The sequence below is a fragment of the Puntigrus tetrazona genome, chromosome 13 (assembly GCF_018831695.1).
Source record: "Puntigrus tetrazona isolate hp1 chromosome 13, ASM1883169v1, whole genome shotgun sequence".
Taxonomy (NCBI): domain Eukaryota; kingdom Metazoa; phylum Chordata; class Actinopteri; order Cypriniformes; family Cyprinidae; genus Puntigrus; species Puntigrus tetrazona.
The window spans coordinates 14,200,843-14,224,398 of NC_056711.1; the positions used below are offsets into that span (position 1 = coordinate 14,200,843).

Consider the following 23,556-nt stretch of genomic DNA (forward strand, 5'->3'; position numbering starts at 1 on the left):
ACGACACCAGAGATACCGGACACCGGGAGACGACAGCGCAGCGAGAGACGGTGAACTACAAAAAAAAAAAAAAAAAAACATGAGGCCGTCACTATGTCAAAGAAATGGAGTAACATTTAAACTTAAAAAGAAATCTTGAAGATCTTTGTGGTAAGTAAGCGCGCGCTGCACACATTTTTTTCTATTAGTATTTTTTAATGATTCTAGCTTTAGTTTGATTTTCAAGATTTGTGTTTATGAATAGGCTGCTGCATTTTTTGGGAATCGTTTTGTGTCTTTTTCAGGCTGCTACTTACAATTGGCTACTTACGCGTTTTTATGTTTCACATTTACTATGATTTGTGATTATGTGTGATTATGGATATGCTTTTGTGAAAAAAGGGGGAAACATTTCTAAATGCTTCCTCACTCTCTGCTGTAGGGTGGAGCTCTTTGGCAGGTATCTTTTCTTCCACCTGGGATCCGCTGACAGGGCGACCAGCTCTAGGTAAAAAAAAAACACAAGCGCGCCTTGGATTCATGTTTAATAGAAAACTGTGTTTTTAATACGGAGCTGATGCTACGTATAACACTCTCACAACCCCTTTTCTTTTTTATACATGATCTTTACGTTACAATTTATTATGTTTGTCACGTTTTTCTCTCATGTAATGGGTGATTTCAGGTTTTCTTATTCGTGCATAGATAAGATGATGATGAATGGCCTTCTTTCCTTGTAGTGACTGACTTGTTAAAATGGATAAGATGATTATAAGTTACTATTCTTGCAATAACGTGCTATAAATGGATAAGTTGATGGATGGATGGCTTATTATTCCTTTGGTGACCGACTAACCTCGTAAAACTAAATACAATGGATCAGTTGATCATAATGCACTATCCATGTGTAGTGACTAACTGAAAAGATTAAAGCAACCATGTGTGCTAAGCAAGCATTAGACATAAGAACTGAGCTGCTATGCATCTTACCAGACCACCATAAATCTCTGTGGTCACCTGTCAAAGAAAGCGCCTCTCAACAGAGAATGTGTACCATCCTTTGAGACTGTGTTAAATGATGTTTGTGTATGCTCACACAGAAAATGAAATCTCACGAGGGAGAACTGGAGAGAGAGATCTCTAAGGTAACAAACGCACACAAACTTTCTTCAACGGGTGTGAGAAAAAAACACGAAACCTATATAAGCATTGCAAACATGTCCGTTAAAAATACATTTTGGGTTGGTGTGTGTAATTACATGCGATTACGAGGCCTGAAAACGTCATGGAAATGAATGCAAGTCTTAAAATCATGGACATTTCTAGGAGTTCTTAATATTAATTTGTAAAGAAATTGTTCTTTGATTGTGCAAGTAGCATAAAATGATTTAAAGCCATCTTCGTTTGATGCGTGGCGTTCAGGTTCAGGGCATGGTGTGTGAGCTGCGGGCAGGGTTTTCTCGTGCGCTGCTGGAGCTGAATCAGATTCAGCAGGGAGACACTGAGCTGCAGAGCCAGCTGGAGGACACAAGGCATGGCTGCAACAAGCGCGCCCTTCACCTTGAGAGTCTGGTGCTTTCCCTCAAGGTCAGATCGCACACCTGTCTTGTAAATCTGCTCTGGAACCTGTGTTTGTCAAAGTTTTGTTCTCTTGTCTCTCTCTTTAGGAGGAGCTGGAGGAGGTACGCTGTCAGTTTCGTCAACTCTGTGAGACACAAGACAGGAAACCACCGGAGAATCCAGGAATAGAGAAGTAAACGTATACGCTCTGACATGCACACATTTAAAGCATGACTGAAACTGTGTTATAGCGTATGCGTCGATGTGTGTGTGTGTGTGTGTGAGTGCAGTAATGGAGTGGATGACAGTAGCGGACAGAGTAATGGTGCAGCAGAGGCTCCTCCCCTTTCACCTGTGGGCGGAGATTTCCTCATACACTGTTACCTGCAGGGATTACAGGTGTGGCAATGGGCCAGACAGAATACAGGTGAGCTTGGGTTGGGAAACAAATAAAAACGTTTCAAAATGTTTCAAAAAGGCCTTCAAAGTTTTTGAATTTAGACTACAAAAACACAAATTTATGACAACAATGATGTAGTGCATGCAAAGGACCTGTACAGTATATTGAAAAGCATGTGTTTGCAGGTGCATGGTATTGTTTTTTTAAAGTGATGTTGCCAGCTACTGGCCTGGCATGCCTAATGCAGCATTTTTAATCATTTTAATAACTGGGACTTTACTATTTTTAGTATAATCTTTGTTGTGTAAACGTACCCATAAAACGATTAATTGCATCCAAAATTAAAGTTTACATAAATTATGGATATGTAGTGTGTCATATATATGTAGTATTCTATATAAATATATTCAATATATTAATACTTGCATGCATGTGTATTTAAATATACAAAATAAATATACATAGTATTATATTATGTAAACATTATGTTATGTAAACTTAAACTTTGCGATTGTTTGACAGCACTAATAAAATATTTAAATATAAGTTACACTATGTAACCATTTATGTCTAAAATAACCAAAATGTTAATAATGAGTTACTTAAAACTTAAAACCATCCTCCAAACTAGTGTGTTGTTCTTAAATCCCTATCGTAAATAATAATAATTGTTTGTATTTTTTGTCGTTGGGATGAATTTCCCAATTAAATGCATACTTTCTTCGTTCTTCTGTCCGTTTGTACGCTTTTCCTTTGCCTTCCCATTGTTTTCATATTCTCTAAAGGTAATTACTAAACAGTAATTTGACCAATAACGTGTAGGCACTGTACATAATCAACCAATCATGGCAAGTGACCTACAGTAAGTGGTCAAAGCGATGCATATACGCATATACATATTACACTGTAGTCCTCATTATATGTATAATTATAAATGATATGTTTTGCATGTATATATGTATTAATTATATGTATAATTTATGCATATACATATAGTTTTATGCTTCAGCTGCTACCAGTGTTGTTAATATGCGGTAGAAATTAGGTGAGGGGAAGTAAACGATATTAAAGATCAGTCACAGTACAGCTGATTTAGTTTACTGTTTCAGGTGCGGATTCTCTTTCCTGCCACGTGACACACAGCTGCCTGCGGCGGGGTAAATAACCTGACCTCCATGTCTTTTAACTGCTCAGTGTTCACATGTGGATCCTCACGTCTCTCTGTCTCTTTGTGTCAGGCAGGAGGCGGGGTGTGGTGGAGATGCTGCTCCGGTCTGAACGCGATCACGTGTCTAGTTTGAACCAGCTCTATGAGAAATACAAGTCTGCTGAGCAAAAGTACAGAACTACAGTCACTATTACTATTTCATGTCACCTCTTTATCTCTGTCTGCACCACGCGCTGTAACAAGTGCATTTGTGTGTTTCTGAGACAGTGTGGCGTTTGTAAAGCACATCGATCAGATGCTACAGCGCCACCTGCTGTTCCGCAACACCCTAGAAGAACGACTGACCACGGATGAGAGAAGCTGTGCTGCCGGGGATGCTTTTCTTAACCTCACTGGACAGAACGATGTAATGACATTTACTGCTATAACAAATACATGTAATCCTTTATTAAAACAATCAAAAGTTACAGTGTAGACTTTTACATTATCATAATAATGTTTAATATATAATGTTATATTTGAACTTTTAAGTTCATTAAATGATCCTAAATTGATGAAGCTTTGGTAAATGTTTCTTGAGTAGCAAATCAGTATATGTGAATGGTTTTCTGAAGGATCACGTGACACTGAAGACTGCAGTAACGCTAAAAATTCAGCTTTGCATCACAGGAATAAATTACTTTAAACATATAAAAATGTATAGTTATATTTAAATTATATATTTGATGTTATTTTGATTTGTAGTGATATTTTACAATATACATTCATTGTCCTCAGAAGTCTTTCTCTGATGCATATCTTGGATACGTTGCCGGTCTGGGAACTGTCCTGAGAAGAGAGATCAGGGCAACTTCACCCCACAGCAATCCACAAAATGCAGAGGCAAGAACTTCCTTTTTTACGTTATGAAAGATGCTGAAGCACACGGGGATGACTGTTTTGTGTCCATCTCAGCAGCAGCAAATGAGTCTACAGCAACCGGTCCCCACTCACATCTAAATTCATGCATAAGTTGCTGCTGACGTATAAATTTGATAATATAGTTTTTTTTAACTCTTGCATAAATTAGTTTTATGCGTTTATGTTTTTCTGCTAGGAGGAGAAAGAGAGCTTCAGATTGCTCTCGCTACTGTTCGCTCCTGTTTCCCGCATCCACACATACCTGAACATCATACAGGTCAGTCACGTGCTTGCAGAATAGACTTGATAAAAATATGTGAAAAATACGTTTGCAGTAACACGCGCGCAATGCCTGTTATTTTCAGCTGAGACTATTCTAGATTCACGAACTCCTGCTTTCCCAGTGATGTGTTTATGTAAACAGCAGAGATTTTCATGAAGAAGTGATTGGAAACTGGGTCCAGGAAAATCGTGCATGCATTGTAATCATATAAAAAATGTTAAAGCATTTAAATTTCTTTTAAACATTTAGTAAAAAAAAAGATCTACTGGGACTCATTATTATTTATTATATTATTATCGCTTTAGATAAAAACGTCTGCTAGATGTCTAAATGTAAATGTATTATTAGTTTCATACCTCATATGGATGACCGTTCAAAGGTTTGGTGTCAGTAAGATATTGTAATGTTTTTGAAAGAAGTCAATATTGTAAAAAAGTCATTTTTTTATTCCTGTGATGGCAGAGCTTAATTTTCTGTCATTTCAACTCAGAATTCAGGATTGTTTAATTAAAAGAAACGTCAATAGAACAGTATTTAATTTAAATAGAAATATTTTATAACATTATAAATGTCTTCACTGACACTTTTGATCAGTCCCATAATACAACTATTAATTTCTTTTTAAAAAAGTGCTGTATGCATTGTATTTTTTGAGCTTCGATTATAAGTATATTACTGCAGATTTTATTTTACAAAGAGATGAGTCTCTTTCTATGACGTTCGATGCTCAAATGTGTGATCTGACTCTGCTAAATAGCTGACGTTAAATTTAGGTCGAGAAAAGTAAAAATATGGAAAACATTGTGATGCTAGACATGACATGGGGCTAGTAGCCTACGAGATGGCAGCGAATGCTACAGCACAGTCGAGCAGGGTCCAGATGGCATTACCGCATTGCTGAACTAATGCCACCTAAATCTGCTTTTCACACTGCTGCACTACTGTCTGAGACAAGCAGTGCAGGTTCAAGTAATCCAAGCAGCCAGTGCATCTTCTTAAGCGACTGAAAATTATAGCACTGCATCTCTACTGCTCTTTCTATTTCCACCAGGCCTTGTTACGCAGCTCTGGCGCTGGGCATGCAGACTGGTGTTCACTACAGGAGAGCGAGCGGGCGCTGTGGGGCCTCTGCACAAGCTGTCACATGACACTGGCGAAGGCGGGGCCATGCGAAGAGGGGGTGGGGCCTGAACAAGGGTCAGTCCTGTTATTTTGCCCGTTTATCTGCATGTAAAGCTTCAGAAATGTGAATTTTGTGACGTGGTCTTCTGTTTAACTGGATGAAACCGGCTTTTGTGGCAGGTGGCTGATGCTAATTTTAGTGTGTCTGCAGTTTGAGAAGCAGGTGCTGCGCCGAGAGCCCCGACTGTGGCCCTTCCGCTTTTACCAAGTACTGTGCCAGCACTAATGCGGATACAGCCAGCGTCGCAGCAGGCGCAGGCATAGACAGCACTGTACACCAGAGGAAATGCTGTCGTGTTGGCATTTCACGGACGCTGCCTCGGCCCAGTGGCATTTTAAGGTAATCCAGCATGTTATACAGAAATTAAAGCAAAAAAAAAAATGCAAAAAAAAAAAAAAAAAGATAATGCTTATATTTAATGCTTGAATATAATAATAAAAATGTAATGATAGGATCTTAAATATAATTACATATAAACATTACATGTAGCTACTTTCATAATGGAGTATGTAATTGGATATTTAATTTATTTAATTGCGCTTACTAGATGTAAAAGAAAAAATTAAGTTGGGCATCTCCTTTCTGAAATATTAAATTAGCTTTCCTTTTCGTGAAAATGTTTGACAGTTTAACATTTTTCTTAGAAATGTAAAAAAAAAATAATGTTCAACTTAAAACACTGAAAGTACGCAATCTTAGATTTTTGGATAACACTTTACAATAAGGCGTCATTGGTTAACATCAGTTAATGCATTAACTAACATGAACAAACAATGAACAATGCACTGATTAAGCTACTTATTAATCACATTTACTGTACTTGTTATTTTATATTCTTTATGTAGAGCACCTGGAATGGTATTCTGCAATGTCCCTGTTACATAGAAAATTATATAAATAAAAATGCTTTAAATTTGGAGCAATTGTAACAAATCTCAAAGTATTAAAATCTATATAATTCAGTTTGAGCCTGTATTTAGAGACTACTTGGATTGGATTTTTACATACATGGATGAATCATTTATTTAAAATGATAAAGTTAAATAATTTTTATTTAATGTTGACTAACAATTCCCCGTTTAAACTACGTTTGTAATCAGCAGTCAGTAATTAAATTAGATCAATTTTCAAATACCTATACTAAACTGTGTCCTCTCAGAAATGGCCGAGAGCATATGTGTGATGTGCCCCCTGGTGGCTGGACAGCAGAGTACATGTGGAATGGCAGCGCAGGGCAGAGCCACACGGGTCCCATCTGCGTCCCCTTCCCTCGTCATCCTAGAGAAGCCGGGCTCTTTCTGAACCGCGTGCCACCTGTAGGTGTCGGGGGAAACCTCAGCACTGCTGCCAAGAGTCAGAGCTCCTCGGCTGGTCTGGCCGTGCGCGTGTGTGGCTCCCCGGGGCTCAACGGACGGGTGTACGCCTCTGAGCTCTACCCTCCGCCGCATCGTCTCGATGACGGGGACACAGACTGCGACGTGGCCGACGCATCCGTTTTTGACTTCTCTTCGGTAACGACCTGCAGCCCGGATGAAACTCTGAATCGGCTCCGGGGAGCGGAAGCGCGAGATGATGAGGATGATGATGAAGAGGACAGCGAGGTTCCAGTTCTCCTCAAACCCTCGTACACTCACAACGCTTCAGCCGCGCAGGCAGGGGGAGCATTGTGCATGCAGTGGCAGATTCCCAGGCGGGCTCCTATTCCTGCCGAGGTTCGCATTGGAGCGCAAGGAAAGACACGTGCCCCGAAACCACACAGAATCCCCGCCAGTGCCTTCCGGCCGATTTGGGACCCGGCTTACTCACAGGTTTGAAAATTGCTACAAACCCACTGCATCCTACAATTCTGAATCACTGTTTTGTCCCCTTGAGGTCCACTTACAGTGTTGTTCAAGCTGTTTTGTGCCAAACACATAGGCCGCATCTGAAATCACACACTCTTTAAGTAGGGACACCTTTAGTAATTTCTCAGTGATTGTTCAAAGTTATGAGCGTGTAGTACGGATACGTACTCAGCTGCCTTTCACAAATCCTCTCCCATGACTTTATGAAATAATATATTTTATAGTATATATTATGGAATAGTCTGTTATAAGCCACTTCAGAAAAATACCAGAAATGGCAAGTCATCCAGGGATTTTCCACATACTGTGAAATCAGACATCCTCTTTTCACATCTTTTATATAGTGGAAGTAGTATAACAGAATAGTAGGATATTCGTGCACTACATAATGGATTAGTATGTGTTTTCAGATGCAGCCGTTTAAATATCACATGACTAAGAACCATTACTAAGAAAAACGCTCACCTTTTCTCTTTCAGGGCGATGCGACTCCTGCAAAAGAGAACTCTGTGTCTTTCAGTGCAACCAATCAGATCATTAATCAGCAGCAAGAGACCGACCAATCACGGTAAGGGACGTACAGTCGGGTTTGGTGACCTGTCAAAATATGCAGTAAGCAACAGAACAATCTCAGTTTTTAATCCGTTAAGATTTTATGTAAACTTATTTCCATGGCTTTTACATCCCTGTTTTGTAACTGTGGTTTACATCATTGTGTTTACGTCATTTTGACTGAAGGACATTGGGCAGGACATGGAAATGTTTTTTGGCCTTTTTTTCAGATTAATCGATTAATCAAAACGATAATCTGCCAACTAGATTATCAAAATAATCGTTTATGGCTGCAGTTAACTATTCCTTTAAGGGCACTCCAAAGTAGTAATGTATGTGTTGTTTTAGATCTGCATACAGAGGGACTGGAGTCCAGCGGGCTGAAGCGGTGTGGCATGACAGTGAAGACAGCGAAGGGCCCTGCAGTACAGTCTGACACTGATGCAACTAACCATACACAGGGAACGCTTCTACTTCATCCAATGAAATAGTTGGAAACTTTTTTTTAAAAAATCTGAAATTACAAATGACGACTACTACTCACTGTGAACTGACATGAAGCCATGACCAGCGCTAAATTCAACATCTTAAGCATGATGTGATTTGTCAGAGAGAAATTTTGATGTAATAGAATGCACATAAACTGAGGAATAAAAACTTTCAGTAGAAAATAAGACTGCGAGTTTATTAATGAGTCTCATGGAGAACATGGTACAAAAGCAGTTACAGGCCTTAAATGCTCACACGCACACACACACACACACACACACGCACGCACGCACGCACACAGACACACACACAGAGTGAGTTTTTGGGAATTACTAACACTTCAAACCAAATTGACCAATCATCTCAGTGGGAGTGAGATTCTACACGTACAGGATGTGACATCACTACAAAACACTGCAGTCCCTCTATGGCTGATGACCTCGGAGACCATTTCCGTGGTCGATTGGATAGGAATTGCTCTGGTGATGAAGCCCTTCCTGTACGGACCTGGCTCGGTTGATGGAGCGGACCTGAATGAGAGCAGGAGGCGTGATTTACAATAGAACATTCTGACCGCGTCCCAAACGTCACGAGTTTTGGGAAACGGCCCGATGGATGTCCTGACCAGCCCAGAGGACGGGGGTTAGCAGGACAGGGTCATAAGGTCACAGGATTGTGAGTTTGAGTCCTCTGCTTCTCTGTAACAGTACTGCCCTAAAGTGCAAAAAAAAAGGCTCACCGCACACTATTAAGACACACAAACTTGACACTGGTCCACACCAAACACTCTACAACAGTGTGTGAATCCGGTGGGTCTCAGACTAAGATTGTCAGTAGATACATCAGCAACTGGGCTGCCATGGCGCCGAGGTGAGTAGTGAGGGCAGATATGTCACTTTGTACAGAATACTTGGAGCGCACACGCACAAATGGACGATCGGAGGTGTTGTCTAGACATTTCTTCTACGCATGGTCAAGGCGAATGCTTACATTTTGTTCAGTACTGATATTGAAGGCACATTAAGAGTCTGGTGCGGAAATCAAGGGGCGTAAGTATCGGTTTGTGACGAATCAACGAATAGATGAGTACGCCTTCAAGGGGAGGGGTTAAGACATCATATTGGCTTTAAATAGTGTAAGGAAAAAGCTCTCATCAAAATGTTAAAGAGTTCACCTGATGGGTACAATCTCTGGTCAAGGTCACGGCTGTGAGTTAAAGGCAACCAAAGAGAGGCGTGCTTAGGGTGTTCGGGTTGAACCCTGGTTGACCTCTGACCTGCAACCAAATAAACATCCACAGCATAGTCTGACGGTGGTGAAAGGCCTCGGAGCAGCATTTCCATTAGTGAATGTGCTGTCGACGAGCACATGACCTTGCGTAGCTCTGCACGGATGTGAAAAATGAGTGATAACCACATTCCTCAAGCATCCTCAGGTTTTCATTAGCATCAGATTGTCTGCTTCCAGGTTAAACGTTAAAACACGCACACATACACTCGCACACTCACGTCTGTATTTTAGGGTGGGATGCTCTTATTCGTTGTTGTCCCTGTTGTCGACTAGCGAGAGAGTGTGTATGGATGGCTGCGAGAGAGTGTGTGTGGATTGAGAAAGTTCTCTCTTGTAAGTCTTGGGGGGCAGTTTTGGCAGCGCGGGGGTGGAGTTGTGCCGAGGTGGTATGGGAGGGGCCGGAGTGGGCGGGGGCAGGTGCACCAGGCTGGGTTGACTGATGCTGGGCGTGCAGGGGCGGCGAGGCACACGTGGAGAAGGTGTGCCGGGGGGCCGGACCCGGGGCGAGGGCGTGCCAGGAGGGGTGTTGGGAGTGCTGGGCGAGCTGGTGAAGTCCCAGTGGAAACGGCCTCCTGGAGACGGCTGCATGTTCACCGGATAGTTGATGAAGATCTCCGGAGGTCGCTGTGGAACTGGCGGAGGTGTGTCTGGCAGAGGATCGCGGGGCGGAGGGGGCCGGGGGCTTGGCAGCGGCCCATCTGTTGGCCCGTTGATCACTGGGACACGTGGTTGCAGGCGAGGAGGAGGAGGCTGTCGTGGTGGAATGGCGGGAGGACTTTCAGGCCTGGAACTCAACTTAAGAGAGGACAGAATGGACAAAATTACGTTTTGAGATTCATAATATTGTTATGCATCACATATTGTTATGAACAAAAAAATATTTAGTTTAGTTATTTAGTAGCTATGTTATAAGCTATTTAAATCATAAGTAGCATGAATAGTTTCAAAGAAATACAAAAAGGTGTGCATATCCAAAGACTAAAAAAAAAAAAAAAAAGAAAGAAAGAAAAGAAAGAAAATGAAACAAACAATATCCACACACACTTAAATTTAAAACCACAATCATTTTTCCCCTAATGGATTCTTGGAAAGATTTTTGATCTTTATATTCAGTTTGTGGACATTATAGCATGTATAGTTTCAAAGTAACTTCCTCAACACTATGCAAGTCACCTTGGTCTCTGAAGCGGTATCTTTCCTGCGGGGAGGTAATGGAGGGGGTTTAAGTAGCTCATCGCCAATCAAATGGTGCAAACTGCCACATGACACAGACTGAGACTCTGTCAAAAAAAAAAAAAAGGGAAACACATAGTCTTACAGTCTGTCGCAAAAAGGAAGAAAGATCTGCTTGAGTTAATATAGAACTTCACACTTACTGGACTGAGGCAGCAAAACTGGGGCAAATATGGTGTTGTTACCTGTAGAAAAAAATAAATAAAAAGCCAATATTTTAAACATGTATGGGGAAAATGATATACTAGTTTACTAGCTGATCCTTTACCAGTGAGTTATACCCTTCCCCTCTCTCACCATAAGAGCTGCTCAGGTCAGGCTCAATGAACACCGAGTTGAGGTCAGAGCTGGCAGACTGTGGAGGTGTGGGTGTGTTTGGAGAGGTGGGGAGAGATGGGGGAGTCTCAGGTTCTGTTTCTGCGATGCTCCTGAAGGTGATTTTGTGAGGTGGTTCTCGTTCTAATGGCACTGGGTGACCTTTCAGAGTCCCTCCTCCTCCTGATGCCTGCCGCACCGGCCGAACGCCTGGAGACTTCAGAGAATACGTAGTCTTTCTGGGCTGTAGGACATAAAACCAACATACTGTTATAAACATAAACCTTCTCACATAAGTCATAAACAGTGCAAACAATACATTACGCTCCATTATATTCATATCATCACTTAAGGAGTTCTTTATTGTAAAAAGGTTTAGAAAACTGAAAATGTCCAGTCGGTTAGTGAGAATTGTTTGTTTATATTATTAGTACTATTCTAGTTTTATTTTTAGCTTTAATAGTATAATTTCATTCTAAAATTCATACATTTAAGCAAAAATAAAAATAAATAAATGAATAAAATATATACAAATTAATAAACAAAACCTCACCAATAAACTATAAAGTAAAATAAAGGAAAAAATTATATGTTTTAAATTAAAAAATGATAAGTTCAGACATATATTTTTCGATATGAACAGTTTTTTAACAACAACAAAAAACAACAACTCACAAATCTGGGTGGCTGTTTACAGTTCCGTGGTTCAATCTCTAGAGACTTGTTGAACAGGTAGTCAGAAAAGTCCTTCTCGCTCATGTTTCCCATTGGATTCAGATTCTCAAAAAATCTCTGTAAAACAAACAAACTCTTCTTAACATCAAAAGAACTAGAGAGAGGTAGAGGAAAAAAGTGAGAATGAGTAAAAAACGTATAGACCTTAATATCGTGTTCTACTTTGAGGCAGTAAGGTTGGTTCTGGTACTGCTGGATTTCTCCAGTGATTTCTGCTACTTTGCGTCTTTTGCTAAAGTTGATCAGTTCTTTTCCATCACGTTTCAAAAAATCTGGATTTCCCTCTTCAGTCTTGAGAATGTTAGTCAAGTAGATGCCTGAATACACAGAGAAAAGAGACAGGAAACATCACACACACGTTCAATGCTGTTAAAAATTGTGGGGTCAGTAAGATTCAAAAGAAAGAAATTAATACTTTTATTCAGCAAGGACATATTAAAATTATCAAAATTGATAGTAAAGACGTTCATAATGGTACAAACACTTTCTATTTGACAAATTACCTTTTTTTTTTTAACAACTTTCTATTAATCTAAAACACAAAAACATCATCCTACATTACTGGAGTAATGACTGCTGGAAATGTAGCTTCACCATGACAGAAATATATATCATTTCAACAATACATAATCCAAATCTTAACACATTTGTAAAAACATGCTAGTTTGTTACAAAGCAGCTCTTTCTCTTACCAAAAAAAGGTACACAAGGCGGGTTAATGGATTTGAGCTTGGCGAGGTATTTCTTAAAATGATCCTGACTAAGTTCAACAGCTTCCTCTAGAATCCTCCTCTTCCTCTCAGGCACGGCCTACAAACAGACAACAAAAACACGTATTCCATTATTAGCTGTCAATTACTATTCTGATTCACACTATGAGTGCATAATAAACTAACAGCTCACCTCAAATGTGTGGTCGAGGCGATACACCGGTACTGAATTGATGGCGCTTACAATCTCCAAAACTCCATTGAAGTTATTGAGCTCTTGAAACACCTGCAGGATCTCAATAATACGAGAGAACACAGCAACCCTCTCGTCCACATTTTCAGCCTCTACTATACACCTGAGGAGAAACAAAGGATTCACTTACAGAAACAAGAAAAGATGTTATACTGAGATAAAGCTGTCGGCTATGTGCTAATTACTAACTTTTCAAACCACAGTGTGAGGTTGGTTGTGTGTCTAATCATCCTCAGCAGATTTGGAGAGTTCTTCTCTTTATCTTCTTTTGTCCAAACGCTTCCTACCAGCTCAGATGGACGAACGGCTCTGAGTGCACAAATGTACAATAATTAGTCAACGTGCTGTCTTTTCTCATGCATCCTTAAAAGTTCTTATATGCTCACCTGTACAGATCAGACTCTAGAAGCGTTAACTGACGAGCAATTTCTATTGGATGAAGGGTCATAAGGTCAAAGGTGTCAATGCTTCCGGGACGGCTGATGTGCCATTCAATAGGAGGAGGTGGGCTCTCAAAGGTGATGTTGTGACTGATGCCATTAGATTGAGTTTGTTTCTTCCTCCTCATGATCTTGATGATAGACTCCACCCACTTGCGCATCGATTTACCTGTAAAACAGAATATCAGATGTCAGTCTCTTAACCCGTATGAGCATCAAGCATGGACACTCAGCACTGTTGGAAGCGTGTCTACATACCTCTAAGTTGTGTGGTGCTGGTGAGGTATTCTTCAAGTTCACAGCTGAGCTCAGGATCATTCTCAAAGTCATAAAAGTGATGTTCTACCCACTGACGGAATACATTCAGAACCCTAATGACACACATACAGACATCAGACCGACGAGGTCACAGACACCATTAGTGTTGATGAACAGCAGGACTGTGTGTGGTGACACTGACTGAAATGAGCACAAGATTAAGCAACAACAGGATGGTTGAGTCTTAAAAAAAAAAAACAATAATAAAAATAATATATAATAATATATATATATATATATATATATATATATATATATATACACACACGCAAACACACAGCCTATTGTTCAAAAGTCCGAGTTCATTACGTTTTTTTATTTTAAAGAAATTTATGTATTTATTCAGCAAGAATGCTTTAAATCGATCAAAGTGATATTAAAAGACATTATATCACTGAAAAAATGATATTTGAAATTTATATTTCAAATAGATGTTTTTTTCTTTAGTTTAACTGAATGAAAATATGTATTCACTAAAATATATTTCAGTTTTCAACACTGATAAATAAGAAAAATATTTTCTTGAGAACCAAATCAACATTTTAGAACACTTTCTGAAAGGATTATGTGACTGCTGCTTTGCCATTAGAGAAATTAATTAAACATTTTACAGAATATACAATACACTAAAAAAACTTATTTTAAATTATGATATTATGGTGAGTGTGGCATGTACTATGAGAATGTGTGCATTTATACCTGAGTTGGACAGGCTGTACGTATTCTCTGCGAAATCTCTGAAGCTCTGCTACCATTGGTTGCTCTCCATTCCAAAGTGCCTCTCGGTCTGCTTCCGATGGCTCTGGCTCTGGAATCTCAATCCTGAAGCATAATGGGGGAACAATTAAAACTAAATTGCATGCATATACATCCTAACATGAAAGGGAAACACAGAAATAAAATAGCAGACAATATTAACTTTACAAACCACATGTGTGTAAATGCAACAAAAACTCCCAGATGGACATGTTAACATCTTAAAGTGATGGAAGCACTGTGAATAATTTAATAGAATTCCTCTGTTTTAACTGATTGAAAAAATGAGAGACACAAGTGTATGTGTGATTTACCTTTCAATCAGTAGTTGGATCAGCTCTTGTGGTTTACAAAAAGAACGGTACGTAGTCAAAAACGTACGCACAAAATTTGGGTCTGTGTGGAAAAGAAGAACAGTACTTTTAAAAAGGCACCCAAGGACACATACAAATAAGCATACTGGTAGGCAAACATTTGGAGAACTTTGACTGAAGTTCTTTCTTAAAAGGTTACTCCACCCCAAAATAAAAACACTGTCCAAACCCGTAAAAGCTTTCTTCTTCCTCGGAACACAATTTAAGATATTTTGGATGAAAACCAACAGCCATGTCACCCCGCAGGCCAAGTCTGATTACCCACTGAAGCTAAGCAGGGTTGAGTCTGTTCAGTACCTGGATAGGAGATCTCCTAGGTTGCTGCTGGAAGAGGTATTAGAGAGGCCAGCAGGGGGTGCTCATGCCCTCATGCCCCAGTATAGTGATATGAAAACTACTGTAAAAAAGACCGTCCCTCAGATGAGACATTAAACCAAGGTCCTGACTCTCTGTGGTCATTAAAAATCGCACGATGACTTTCAAAAAAAGTTCAGGTGTGACCACAGCATCTTGGCCTCCTAATAATCTCTATGTATACTGTTTGGCTTCATCATTCTGTCTCCTCTCCACCAGTAAGCTGGTGTGTGTGGTGGGCATTCTGGAGCACTATGGCTGCCTTTGCATCATACAAATTGATGATGCACACTGGTGGTGAATGAGGAGACCCCCACAACATAACATGCTTTTAGTGCCTTGAACAGTAAGAAATTATTATTAGCAGATACTCTCTAAAATGATGTTATATGATAACATATAACGTTCTGAAGATGTTTTTCATACTTCAATAGGACAATGACAAGCCTCACGGTTTTCATCTAAAATATCTTAAATTATGTTCCGAAGATGAATATAGCTTTTACGGTTTGGAACAACATGGGGGTAAGTGATTAATGACAAAATTTTGGGGTGGAGTAAACCTTTAAAACCTTTCTGAGCTAAAGGAGTGTTCTATTCTTTACCTGCATACATGTGGTACGTCAGTCTCTCAATAAGCTTGACAACGGTCCCAGCCTTAATAATAGGGATTCCAGTCTTGCGCTGAGCTCCCTCCTCAAATACAATGTTCTCCTCAGAATCCTGTATGGCAAACCGGTAGATATCCGGTGACGGCAGCCTCAGCGGTTGTGCTTGTTCCTCATGGTGCAGGACGGTGTCCAGCATGCGGTCCAGAGTGGGCCGGTACTGCAGCGTGACCAGCGCGGCCATCCACGCACTCTTCTCTTCTGCTGAACGTGCACTGAACACCGCACCGCTTTCCTCACGGCCAACCAGCTCGAATGCGTGACGAAACTCTGGTGAATCCTCACGATCTACAATGCGATACTTGCGTAAAACAAACTTCTCTTTCAGACGAAACTCCGCCCCACTGCCCGCTCCTGGCAACCTAGAGCTCTGGTTGGCTTTGCAGCTTATCATGAGGCCGTCGAACAGGAAGTTGTGCCGTTCGTGCTTGGCTCCTGCCCGTAGGAGCGCCCCTTCCATGATAAACTGGCTGCAGCACTGGCCGATATCTCTGCCCTCCCAGCCATCAATACTCTTCTGGATGTCATTCATGCGCTTTATTGCTGCCTGCTTGCTGCGAGATGCACGACTATATAACCGATACAGCGGCTCCCTAAAAGAGAAATTCACAAAAAGGATGGATGAAAATTGTATTTGGTAAGCAATTGACACATAATTGTGCAAGCCCAGATGTTTGCATTACCCTTGTTTGCGCCGTGGTTGGTGTTTAGTATATATGCGTTCAATGCTGGACTGTAGGTTGATCAGCGCAGTTTGAGCCTGTTTTAAACACTCTCTGTCATCTTGCTCTTCACTGCACTCCTGCAATTGCTACAGACAACGATACACAAATAACACATTACACAGCTGTAGGTTACCGACTGAATGTTAAGTGTGTTTACTACTTACCTGTAACAGTTCAAAGTAGTGCATGCAGTGGTAAACGGGAACCATCATCAACTGAGGAAGCACATACTGCACTGCCTCCTTAAAACCCTCTGCAATTGACTGAAACACACCACAGGAGAAAGAACATCTGAGCTCATGCCTGCAGAGATAAAGGCTTTGATTCCAATGCCTGCCCTCTCCCTGTCCCCACAAGTCTTTTTTTAGATTGTATTATTTGTCTTCAAAATGTGGTACATATTATTTTGAGTTTGACTAATGAAAGAACAGGTTGTCTAATTAGCAAAACACTAAACACAGCATTTTAAACTAAATTTACATTCACTTCTACATGGCACTGTAATGAATAAAAGTGAAGCAAACATGACATGCAACTCTAACCTACATAAAAAACAGAATCTCTGCAAAACCTAATAAAGCAGTAAGAAAATAAAAAGGAATAATAAAAGACAATCCTCAGTGCCTGGATATGCTGCCTTTTTTTTTTTTAAAGACATTTACATTTTTAGGCATGTAGAAAGTATTTATCAATTATCAGTGCAGTTACTGGTAACAAAAACAAACAAATCAACATTAAAACTTAAAATGCAGAAATGCTGCCTTGGCAACTAACTGGAATAAAATAGTTTAATTTAATGCAAATCTATACAGAAATATTTTTGTAAAAAAGGCACAAAATAATACTCTAACGTAAACTTTAAACCTAAAATTAACACGAAAATATTTACATGCTAATAAATACTTGTAATAATTAAATAAATAAGCCAATAAATAATACAAAAAAACATTGCTAAATAATCAACCACTGTTGTTATTTACTGGTATCTGTTGAAATTGGATATTTAATTGTGCTTGCTTTTTTCCACATTTTTTCCACATTTAGTTTATCACTGCTATAACAATTTATAACACCACTGTTAAATGTACTCTTTTATTTATTCAAAGTTAATTTACATTTTTCATACTGTGCCAACTAAATTCACTTTAAAGTGAAGCATTTTTAATTTATTGATTTTGTGTGCAATAACACGAAAACAATTACAGGCATATCTATGCCAGCCAGTATTTTAAGATCCCTGTAATTAAGGAGTGAAAAAATTTCAAGATTGAAAAAGATGAACCAGTAAGAGGCCAGTGTTGGTGCTGACCTGGAAGTACAGAGCAACAGTTGGGCAGGACATTAGAGTGTTGAAATGTTGACAGAATTCTTTAGAGAGGATGTCTTGAGAGAGTGTCTCATAGGGATCAAACGCCTGCTCCTGTACACAACAGATATACACACATCACACATCATAGCATTTGTCATTTTCAGTCTTTTTTGTGTCTATGAATTTCTTTTACCTCAGCGAGGTCTTCGAAGCAGCTGCCCACAAGAGGGTGTGGACTACCGTCAGCTGTCATTTCTACAGCATCCTCAATAAGACCCAACAGCTTAACTGTTAACTCGTGAACCTCGAGAATATTACTGAATGCCAGCTCCACGTCCTACACACATAGCAGAGAGAGACAACGGAGAATAAATTATGATAAAGAGAATGTAAATGGGTAATCCCTGCCGGTATGAACATTTACATCAGTTCACATGTTCTGATTAATCAGAAGAACGCACCTGAGTGGAGAAGTGTTTGCTACCGGACGTAAAGGCTTGGCGGAATACTTTGATGATAAGATCGAGTTCCCGCAGATACTGACGTTCCTCAGCAATCTCCAGGCGCACAAGGTCATCATATGTGAGCACACCAGAGGAAGAAACCTCCTCGACACTCTGAGACACAAGCCCCATCTCCTCTTCCTGATCGAACATATCCATTAAAACCTGAAGGCACACACACACACACACACACACACACACACACACACACACACACAAAGGCAATACTGTTAATACATTAATTTAATCAATTTCAACTATTCACTATCATTTTTGTAGTTAACTGGCTTTGGTATTCAGACCTACTAATTCAGAAAAAAGATTTTAAGACCATTTATTTAGTATGCAATAATATTTGAAAATAACAGCAACAAGAACAAAATAAAATAGCAGATCCCTTTACAATGATGAGCGTCACAAATATTTTGATCACTAGGATTTAAGATAACAATTTTAAGGCATCACTGTAAAATAAAAAAACTGAAATAAGAAACTTAAGAATGAACAGAACCAACATTTCTCAAAGTTTCACATGTATTGTAAATTACATTTTTTTGTAGATCTATGCATCATCTAGATTTATCACTGACCTTAGGGCCAGTGATAACATATTTAGCAGGTTTCAGAGCTGATGAACTCAAGCTAAATTTAATATAACAGACGACTTAAATGTAATTTCTCAATGAACAGTCCATCTTTTAATTTACATTTTATTTCCGAATTGAATTAGAAATAGAAAAGGTTAGAAATAGACATGATAAATCATTAACGTTTTATAACACACACACACAAAATTCTGACCTTGTCAGCACACATGGAGACAGTGATGTCTTGCTGGCTGATCTCGTAATGTCTAATGTTGCTCACGTAGTTTCCAGCCAGCTTAAGGATGTCGGCTGAGATGTACTCCAGCACAGCAACAATATACAGACATACATGATAGTCGATCTTATAACCCAGTACCTCCTGCAAACACAAAGCAAGACACGTGTTACTCTGTGTGCTAGCTAGCGGTTTGCGAATGTTGAGTACGTGTTTGAGGTTTTTGCACCTTCAGTAGTGGATGTATCTTATCGACTGGGAGCAAAAGCGGGTTCCTCCGCTTGCGCTTCTCTATCGCACCCTGAGCATCCGCCGTGGCCCATTTATCGATGGGATTCGGGAACGTCTTCTGGACACGATCCTGTGATTACACATCAATTCAAAGGTCACAAAGCTGATCGGGCACATGTACTGCCTGATTGCATGCATGTATTTCTGTCTAACTGACAGGTGCTCTTCAGGGTCAAGAGGCTCTCTTGAATGTACCGTTTATAAAAATATATGATTCATATGGAGTTGATAGCCTCGTGGGAAGCGTGCGAACATACAGTGCAACGGGGAGCGTCCCGATATCGAATCCCAGCTTGAGGACATTTTTCCCGATACCTTTTGTTCATTACAATTGAGTTTTAAAATAACAAAAACTGGTACTGCATGTGTTAGATGGGAAGGATTTACATGAAGGTATGATATTTATTCTACTTCCACATGTTTTGAAAGTTGTAAATAAGTGAAGTGACTTGTGGCCATGTGAACACAGACCCGGAGCAGTGGGCAGCCAATGTTGTGGCGCCTGGTGAACAGTTAGGTTTGTTGCCTTGCTCAAGCGTCTCACCACAGTCGTAGTATTTTAGCGCTAGACATTCACTCCCCTGCATACAATCCCTGAGGTATCTCATACCACCTGAACTATATTACGATCTAGTTTTGAATTGCTATTTATCAACCTTACCTCAGTATTACACATTTTTATTGACTTAATTTTTGTGAAATAAATTTGGTTTTTATTTTTAAACTATAACCAGTGATCATCAAGTCATAAATGAAGTGCTCATAAATATATATAGTGTGTTGTGGCTTGATGACCACTGATTTAGGACACGTACCACTCTAGTTTTTTTACATTTCTCCATGTATCCACTGTAAATAATGTAAAGCAGTCATAACCACTAACAGCACCATCTGTTTAGCACAATCGCTGCCAGTTGACACACTTCTCAGTATATCATAACACCGCCTATGCCTGATATGCCCGTATGCGTACCTCGACATCAGCTATTGTTCTGGGCTGTGTAACACACAGCTTGTTCAGGAGCTGTATTATGAGTGCCTCAATGTGCTGGAGTGCGTCTTCTTTAGCCAACAGGTTTGGATGCACTTGTAACTGCACCTGCACATAAGAACAGAACAAAGTTATAACTTCATTCTACACTAAACCACAGATACGTTTGAATGGTATCACAAAGACAGATGCACATAAAAAAAAAATTATATAAATGGATAGTAAATATAAAAAAAATCTGACTTGTGATCACAGCTCTCTCACACATTTATAGATATGCATACTATTAGAAAGGCAGCATGACATCATCTGACATACACTGATATGCAGACACGCACACACCTTCTCAGCTTGGTGGACAAATGAACCAAAAAAAAAAAACAAAAACCACCTTTTTCCGATTTTATTCCCCTCCCACCTTACTGGGCTGTGTCCTGAAATAGGAATGCAGTCTGTTCAGGTAGTGTGGCAAAACCAGTTAGAGGGAAAAAGTGTCAGAGAGAGTGCAAACAGTGACAGACTAAAATAAAAATAATAATAATAGCATTTGTTTTATGACGGGTGAAAGGTTAAAGGTGAGCACAGGTTTGAACACAGATTTAATCCACTTCTGCAGTCCAACTGCAAAATATAGAGCGAAAACACAAAGCAAATGCATGCGAGCACACACACACACACACACACACAAACACATAGATGAGAGATGGCTTGTGCTCTCTGCTCTAGTGTCTGGTTACATGCCGTCCTCCATTAGGCACTGAGAGCTACTCTACTGGGACCCCACAACACACATACACACACGCAGATACAAACACACACTCTACCCCTCTGTCTTCTCCAGGGATGGGGGGATGATAGTAGCAGACAGAAAAGTATTGATGTGGAGAATGGGAGAGCAGGCAGAGAAAATGAGAGATGCGAGCGGTAGTGAGTGTACGTCTACAGTAAAAAAACATCCAGAACGATATTTAAAAGTGATGCTTTGTATATTTACATCTTGACACTGTAGGTTTGGTTAATTACAGAGCATTGACAAATAAATTATTCTACAATTATTTATTCACTCTCATATCATTCCAACCCTTTTGACTTTCTTCTGCACAATCATTTGGAAGAATGCTGGTAATTAGTTTTGGTCACTATTGAGCTTCACTGTAAAATAAGCAGCCATTTCTCAAAAGTATCTTCTTTTATACTCCACAGAAGAAAGAAACGCATAAAGGTTTGGGACGTGTGGGTATTTTCACGTAATTTTAAAGTAATAATCTACGGACAGCTGTTTATAATTAAAGATCGTTATTTGTCTCAGTGTGTTACTTGAGTCACACTTATGTCTAAGGGATTGTTTGGTTGGAAGCGAAAATCATTTTGATCATCAGATCAGATGCAGCCTAAATCTTTCTTTCTCTCACAACCAAAACATTCACACACACCATCTGCTCCCACGGTCTCCTGATGGTGCCGAGATATTTTGCTCGCGGTAGTGAGAAGAACAAGACAGAAGGGAGATCTGGAATACATCTTTCATTTATTCTGGCAGGGGAAACCCAGGAATCCCTCAATATGAAATAAAATTACAAAAATAAAATAAAAACAAATATTAGTATGCGTATATATGCACACCACGCACACAGTTAGTGTAATTTTTAATTTTTAAAAATGACTAGCATTGCATGATAGTTAAACATTAGACTCTCTGGTCAAAGGTGAAGCCCCATCAAAAAGTAAAAACCAACCAACTGAACTTTCTAGACTAGACACTAGACAGGACGCGTCGTGTCAGAGTGTGTCAACTAGGCCATGATATGATATAAAAGAAACACTTTGCATCTTGCACAGCTGCATTCTTCAAGAACACCTCGAAGCAGACACTACGCACAGCTGTGCAAATCATCATACGACAAAACTCTACATTTCAGTTCTGCAGAAATAGTTTCTAAAACTCACTCATTGCGCCTGAGACTCAATAAAAAAAACACAACTAGCAGTGTGAATGACGGACCGAACAGGGTCAGTACCTTTCGCAGCGCCTGCACGAACAGGCCTCGCCATCTCGCGCTGTTCTCCTCGCTGGAGCCGAAGTCGTGCTGCATGCCTGCGGCCGCCGCCCGCGCTGCTCCGCATCGGCCCCGAGCGCTCCCAGCCCCGGGAACAACCACTCAAGTTTAGCCGCTCTCACGGCGCGCACGCACACTCAAAACAAACTCAAACTCTACAACATCTACGGGCCAGCAAGGCTTTCCGTCACGTGAAACACCTCATTCTGCGGGGGGAAAAGTGTTTGTAAATCAAATTAAGCAGAGTGTAAAAAGCGTCTGGGTCTCTGTCCTGACAGCCGTTGGAGTGTCGCGGTCGTCGTGCGCTAATTAGCCGCTAACATACACCGAAATTAGCCGCACATGCTAGTAGGGCAGCTCGCCCGTACAGGACAGCCGATGTCATGTCTTTCACAGAGGGGGAAGCGTTAATAACAAGCGTTGAATGTCGTCAGGCTGGTGTTTGTCTGGCGATGTTGTGCCCGCGGTTAACGGCAGCACATCTGGCGGCGCGGCGCGGCGGCTCTGTGGCCTCGAGACTCTTCATGAAGCGCGGGAGCAGGAGCTTCTCCAGCGCGACACTGTCATGTTGTTGGAGTCCGTCTGCCGGGCATATTCCAGTCACGAAAGCGACGCCCGAATCCGTTGTGATCCGACGAAAATTCGGTGGGCTAATGTCTTTGTTTTTGTTGTTGGCAACGTCCCGATTCAGCTCCGATGTGGTGCGCTCGTGTCCATGACGGTGTAATCACAGCTGCTCACTGCGCGCGCTTCCCGCATCTGCGCAGCCCGGAGGGAGGGAACCAGCGAATGAGCGCAGACACATAGCACATACATGAGACGTCTTATTTTGGCACAATAAACACTCGCACACTCAAGCGCATATTCCGAAAGTTTGGACAGTGAAGCTATTGCATTTGACTTAAATCAAATCAGATACCGATCTTAAATTCTTCAGATAAGTTTAAACAGACCGCAGCGCCTTAAAAGTGGCACTTCCAAATATTGTTTATTATTTTTTTTTACGATTATTGTAGTTACTATGAATCTAAAAATCCCCCAAATTTCCAGCTAC

At 40.3% G+C, this 23,556-nt stretch overlaps 2 protein-coding genes across 3 annotated transcripts; one reads left to right on the forward strand and one right to left on the reverse strand.

Moving 5' to 3' along the window:
* Positions 1 to 7: 7 nt before the first annotated feature.
* Positions 8 to 8,543, forward strand: LOC122356518. 2 transcript variants are annotated; one of them, XM_043255289.1, is made up of 16 exons: positions 8 to 150; positions 422 to 487; positions 1,080 to 1,124; positions 1,402 to 1,566; positions 1,647 to 1,732; positions 1,830 to 1,966; positions 3,049 to 3,096; positions 3,178 to 3,277; positions 3,375 to 3,513; positions 3,885 to 3,989; positions 4,204 to 4,284; positions 5,342 to 5,487; positions 5,624 to 5,812; positions 6,633 to 7,281; positions 7,797 to 7,885; positions 8,218 to 8,543. In XM_043255289.1, the coding sequence occupies exons 3-16, from the start codon at positions 1,083 to 1,085 to the stop codon at positions 8,303 to 8,305; spliced, it is 2,064 nt and encodes a 687-aa protein (XP_043111224.1). In that variant the 5' UTR covers positions 8 to 150; positions 422 to 487; positions 1,080 to 1,082; the 3' UTR covers positions 8,306 to 8,543. The 2 variants fall into 2 exon arrangements, with proteins under 2 accessions (XP_043111224.1, XP_043111225.1); XM_043255290.1 differs by having other exon boundaries at positions 3,888 to 3,989.
* Positions 8,533 to 23,284, reverse strand: sos2 (son of sevenless homolog 2 (Drosophila)). Its single transcript, XM_043255288.1, has 23 exons — positions 22,464 to 23,284; positions 20,428 to 20,553; positions 19,393 to 19,524; positions 19,143 to 19,307; positions 18,300 to 18,506; positions 18,032 to 18,175; positions 17,839 to 17,949; positions 16,694 to 16,792; positions 16,488 to 16,615; positions 15,742 to 16,397; positions 14,723 to 14,804; positions 14,352 to 14,474; positions 13,593 to 13,705; positions 13,281 to 13,503; positions 13,084 to 13,203; positions 12,835 to 12,997; positions 12,624 to 12,741; positions 12,076 to 12,248; positions 11,872 to 11,988; positions 11,179 to 11,440; positions 11,025 to 11,066; positions 10,822 to 10,928; positions 8,533 to 10,443 (listed from the first exon to the last, which is right to left on the reverse strand). The coding sequence occupies exons 1-23, from the start codon at positions 22,536 to 22,538 to the stop codon at positions 9,892 to 9,894; spliced, it is 4,038 nt and encodes a 1,345-aa protein (XP_043111223.1). The 5' UTR covers positions 22,539 to 23,284; the 3' UTR covers positions 8,533 to 9,891.
* Between the last annotated feature and the right edge of the window lie 272 nt (positions 23,285 to 23,556).

Bases quoted from the DNA above. Each gene is read 5' to 3' on its own strand.
- LOC122356518 (XM_043255289.1), top strand. From the start codon at position 1,083: ATGAAATCTCACGAGGGAGAACTGGAGAGAGAGATCTCTAAG. The intron at 1,125-1,401 runs GTAACAAACGCA...CGTGGCGTTCAG, and splicing joins TGGAGAGAGAGATCTCTAAG to GTTCAGGGCATGGTGTGTGA. The intron at 3,990-4,203 runs GCAAGAACTTCC...TTTTTCTGCTAG, and splicing joins GCAATCCACAAAATGCAGAG to GAGGAGAAAGAGAGCTTCAG.
- sos2 (XM_043255288.1), bottom strand. From the start codon at position 22,538: ATGCAGCACGACTTCGGCTCCAGCGAGGAGAACAGCGCGAGATGGCGA. The intron at 12,998-13,083 runs GTTAGTAATTAG...GTTTCTCCTCAG, and splicing joins CTCACACTGTGGTTTGAAAA to GTGTATAGTAGAGGCTGAAA. The intron at 12,742-12,834 runs GTGAGCTGTTAG...GTCTGTTTGTAG, and splicing joins GCCTCGACCACACATTTGAG to GCCGTGCCTGAGAGGAAGAG.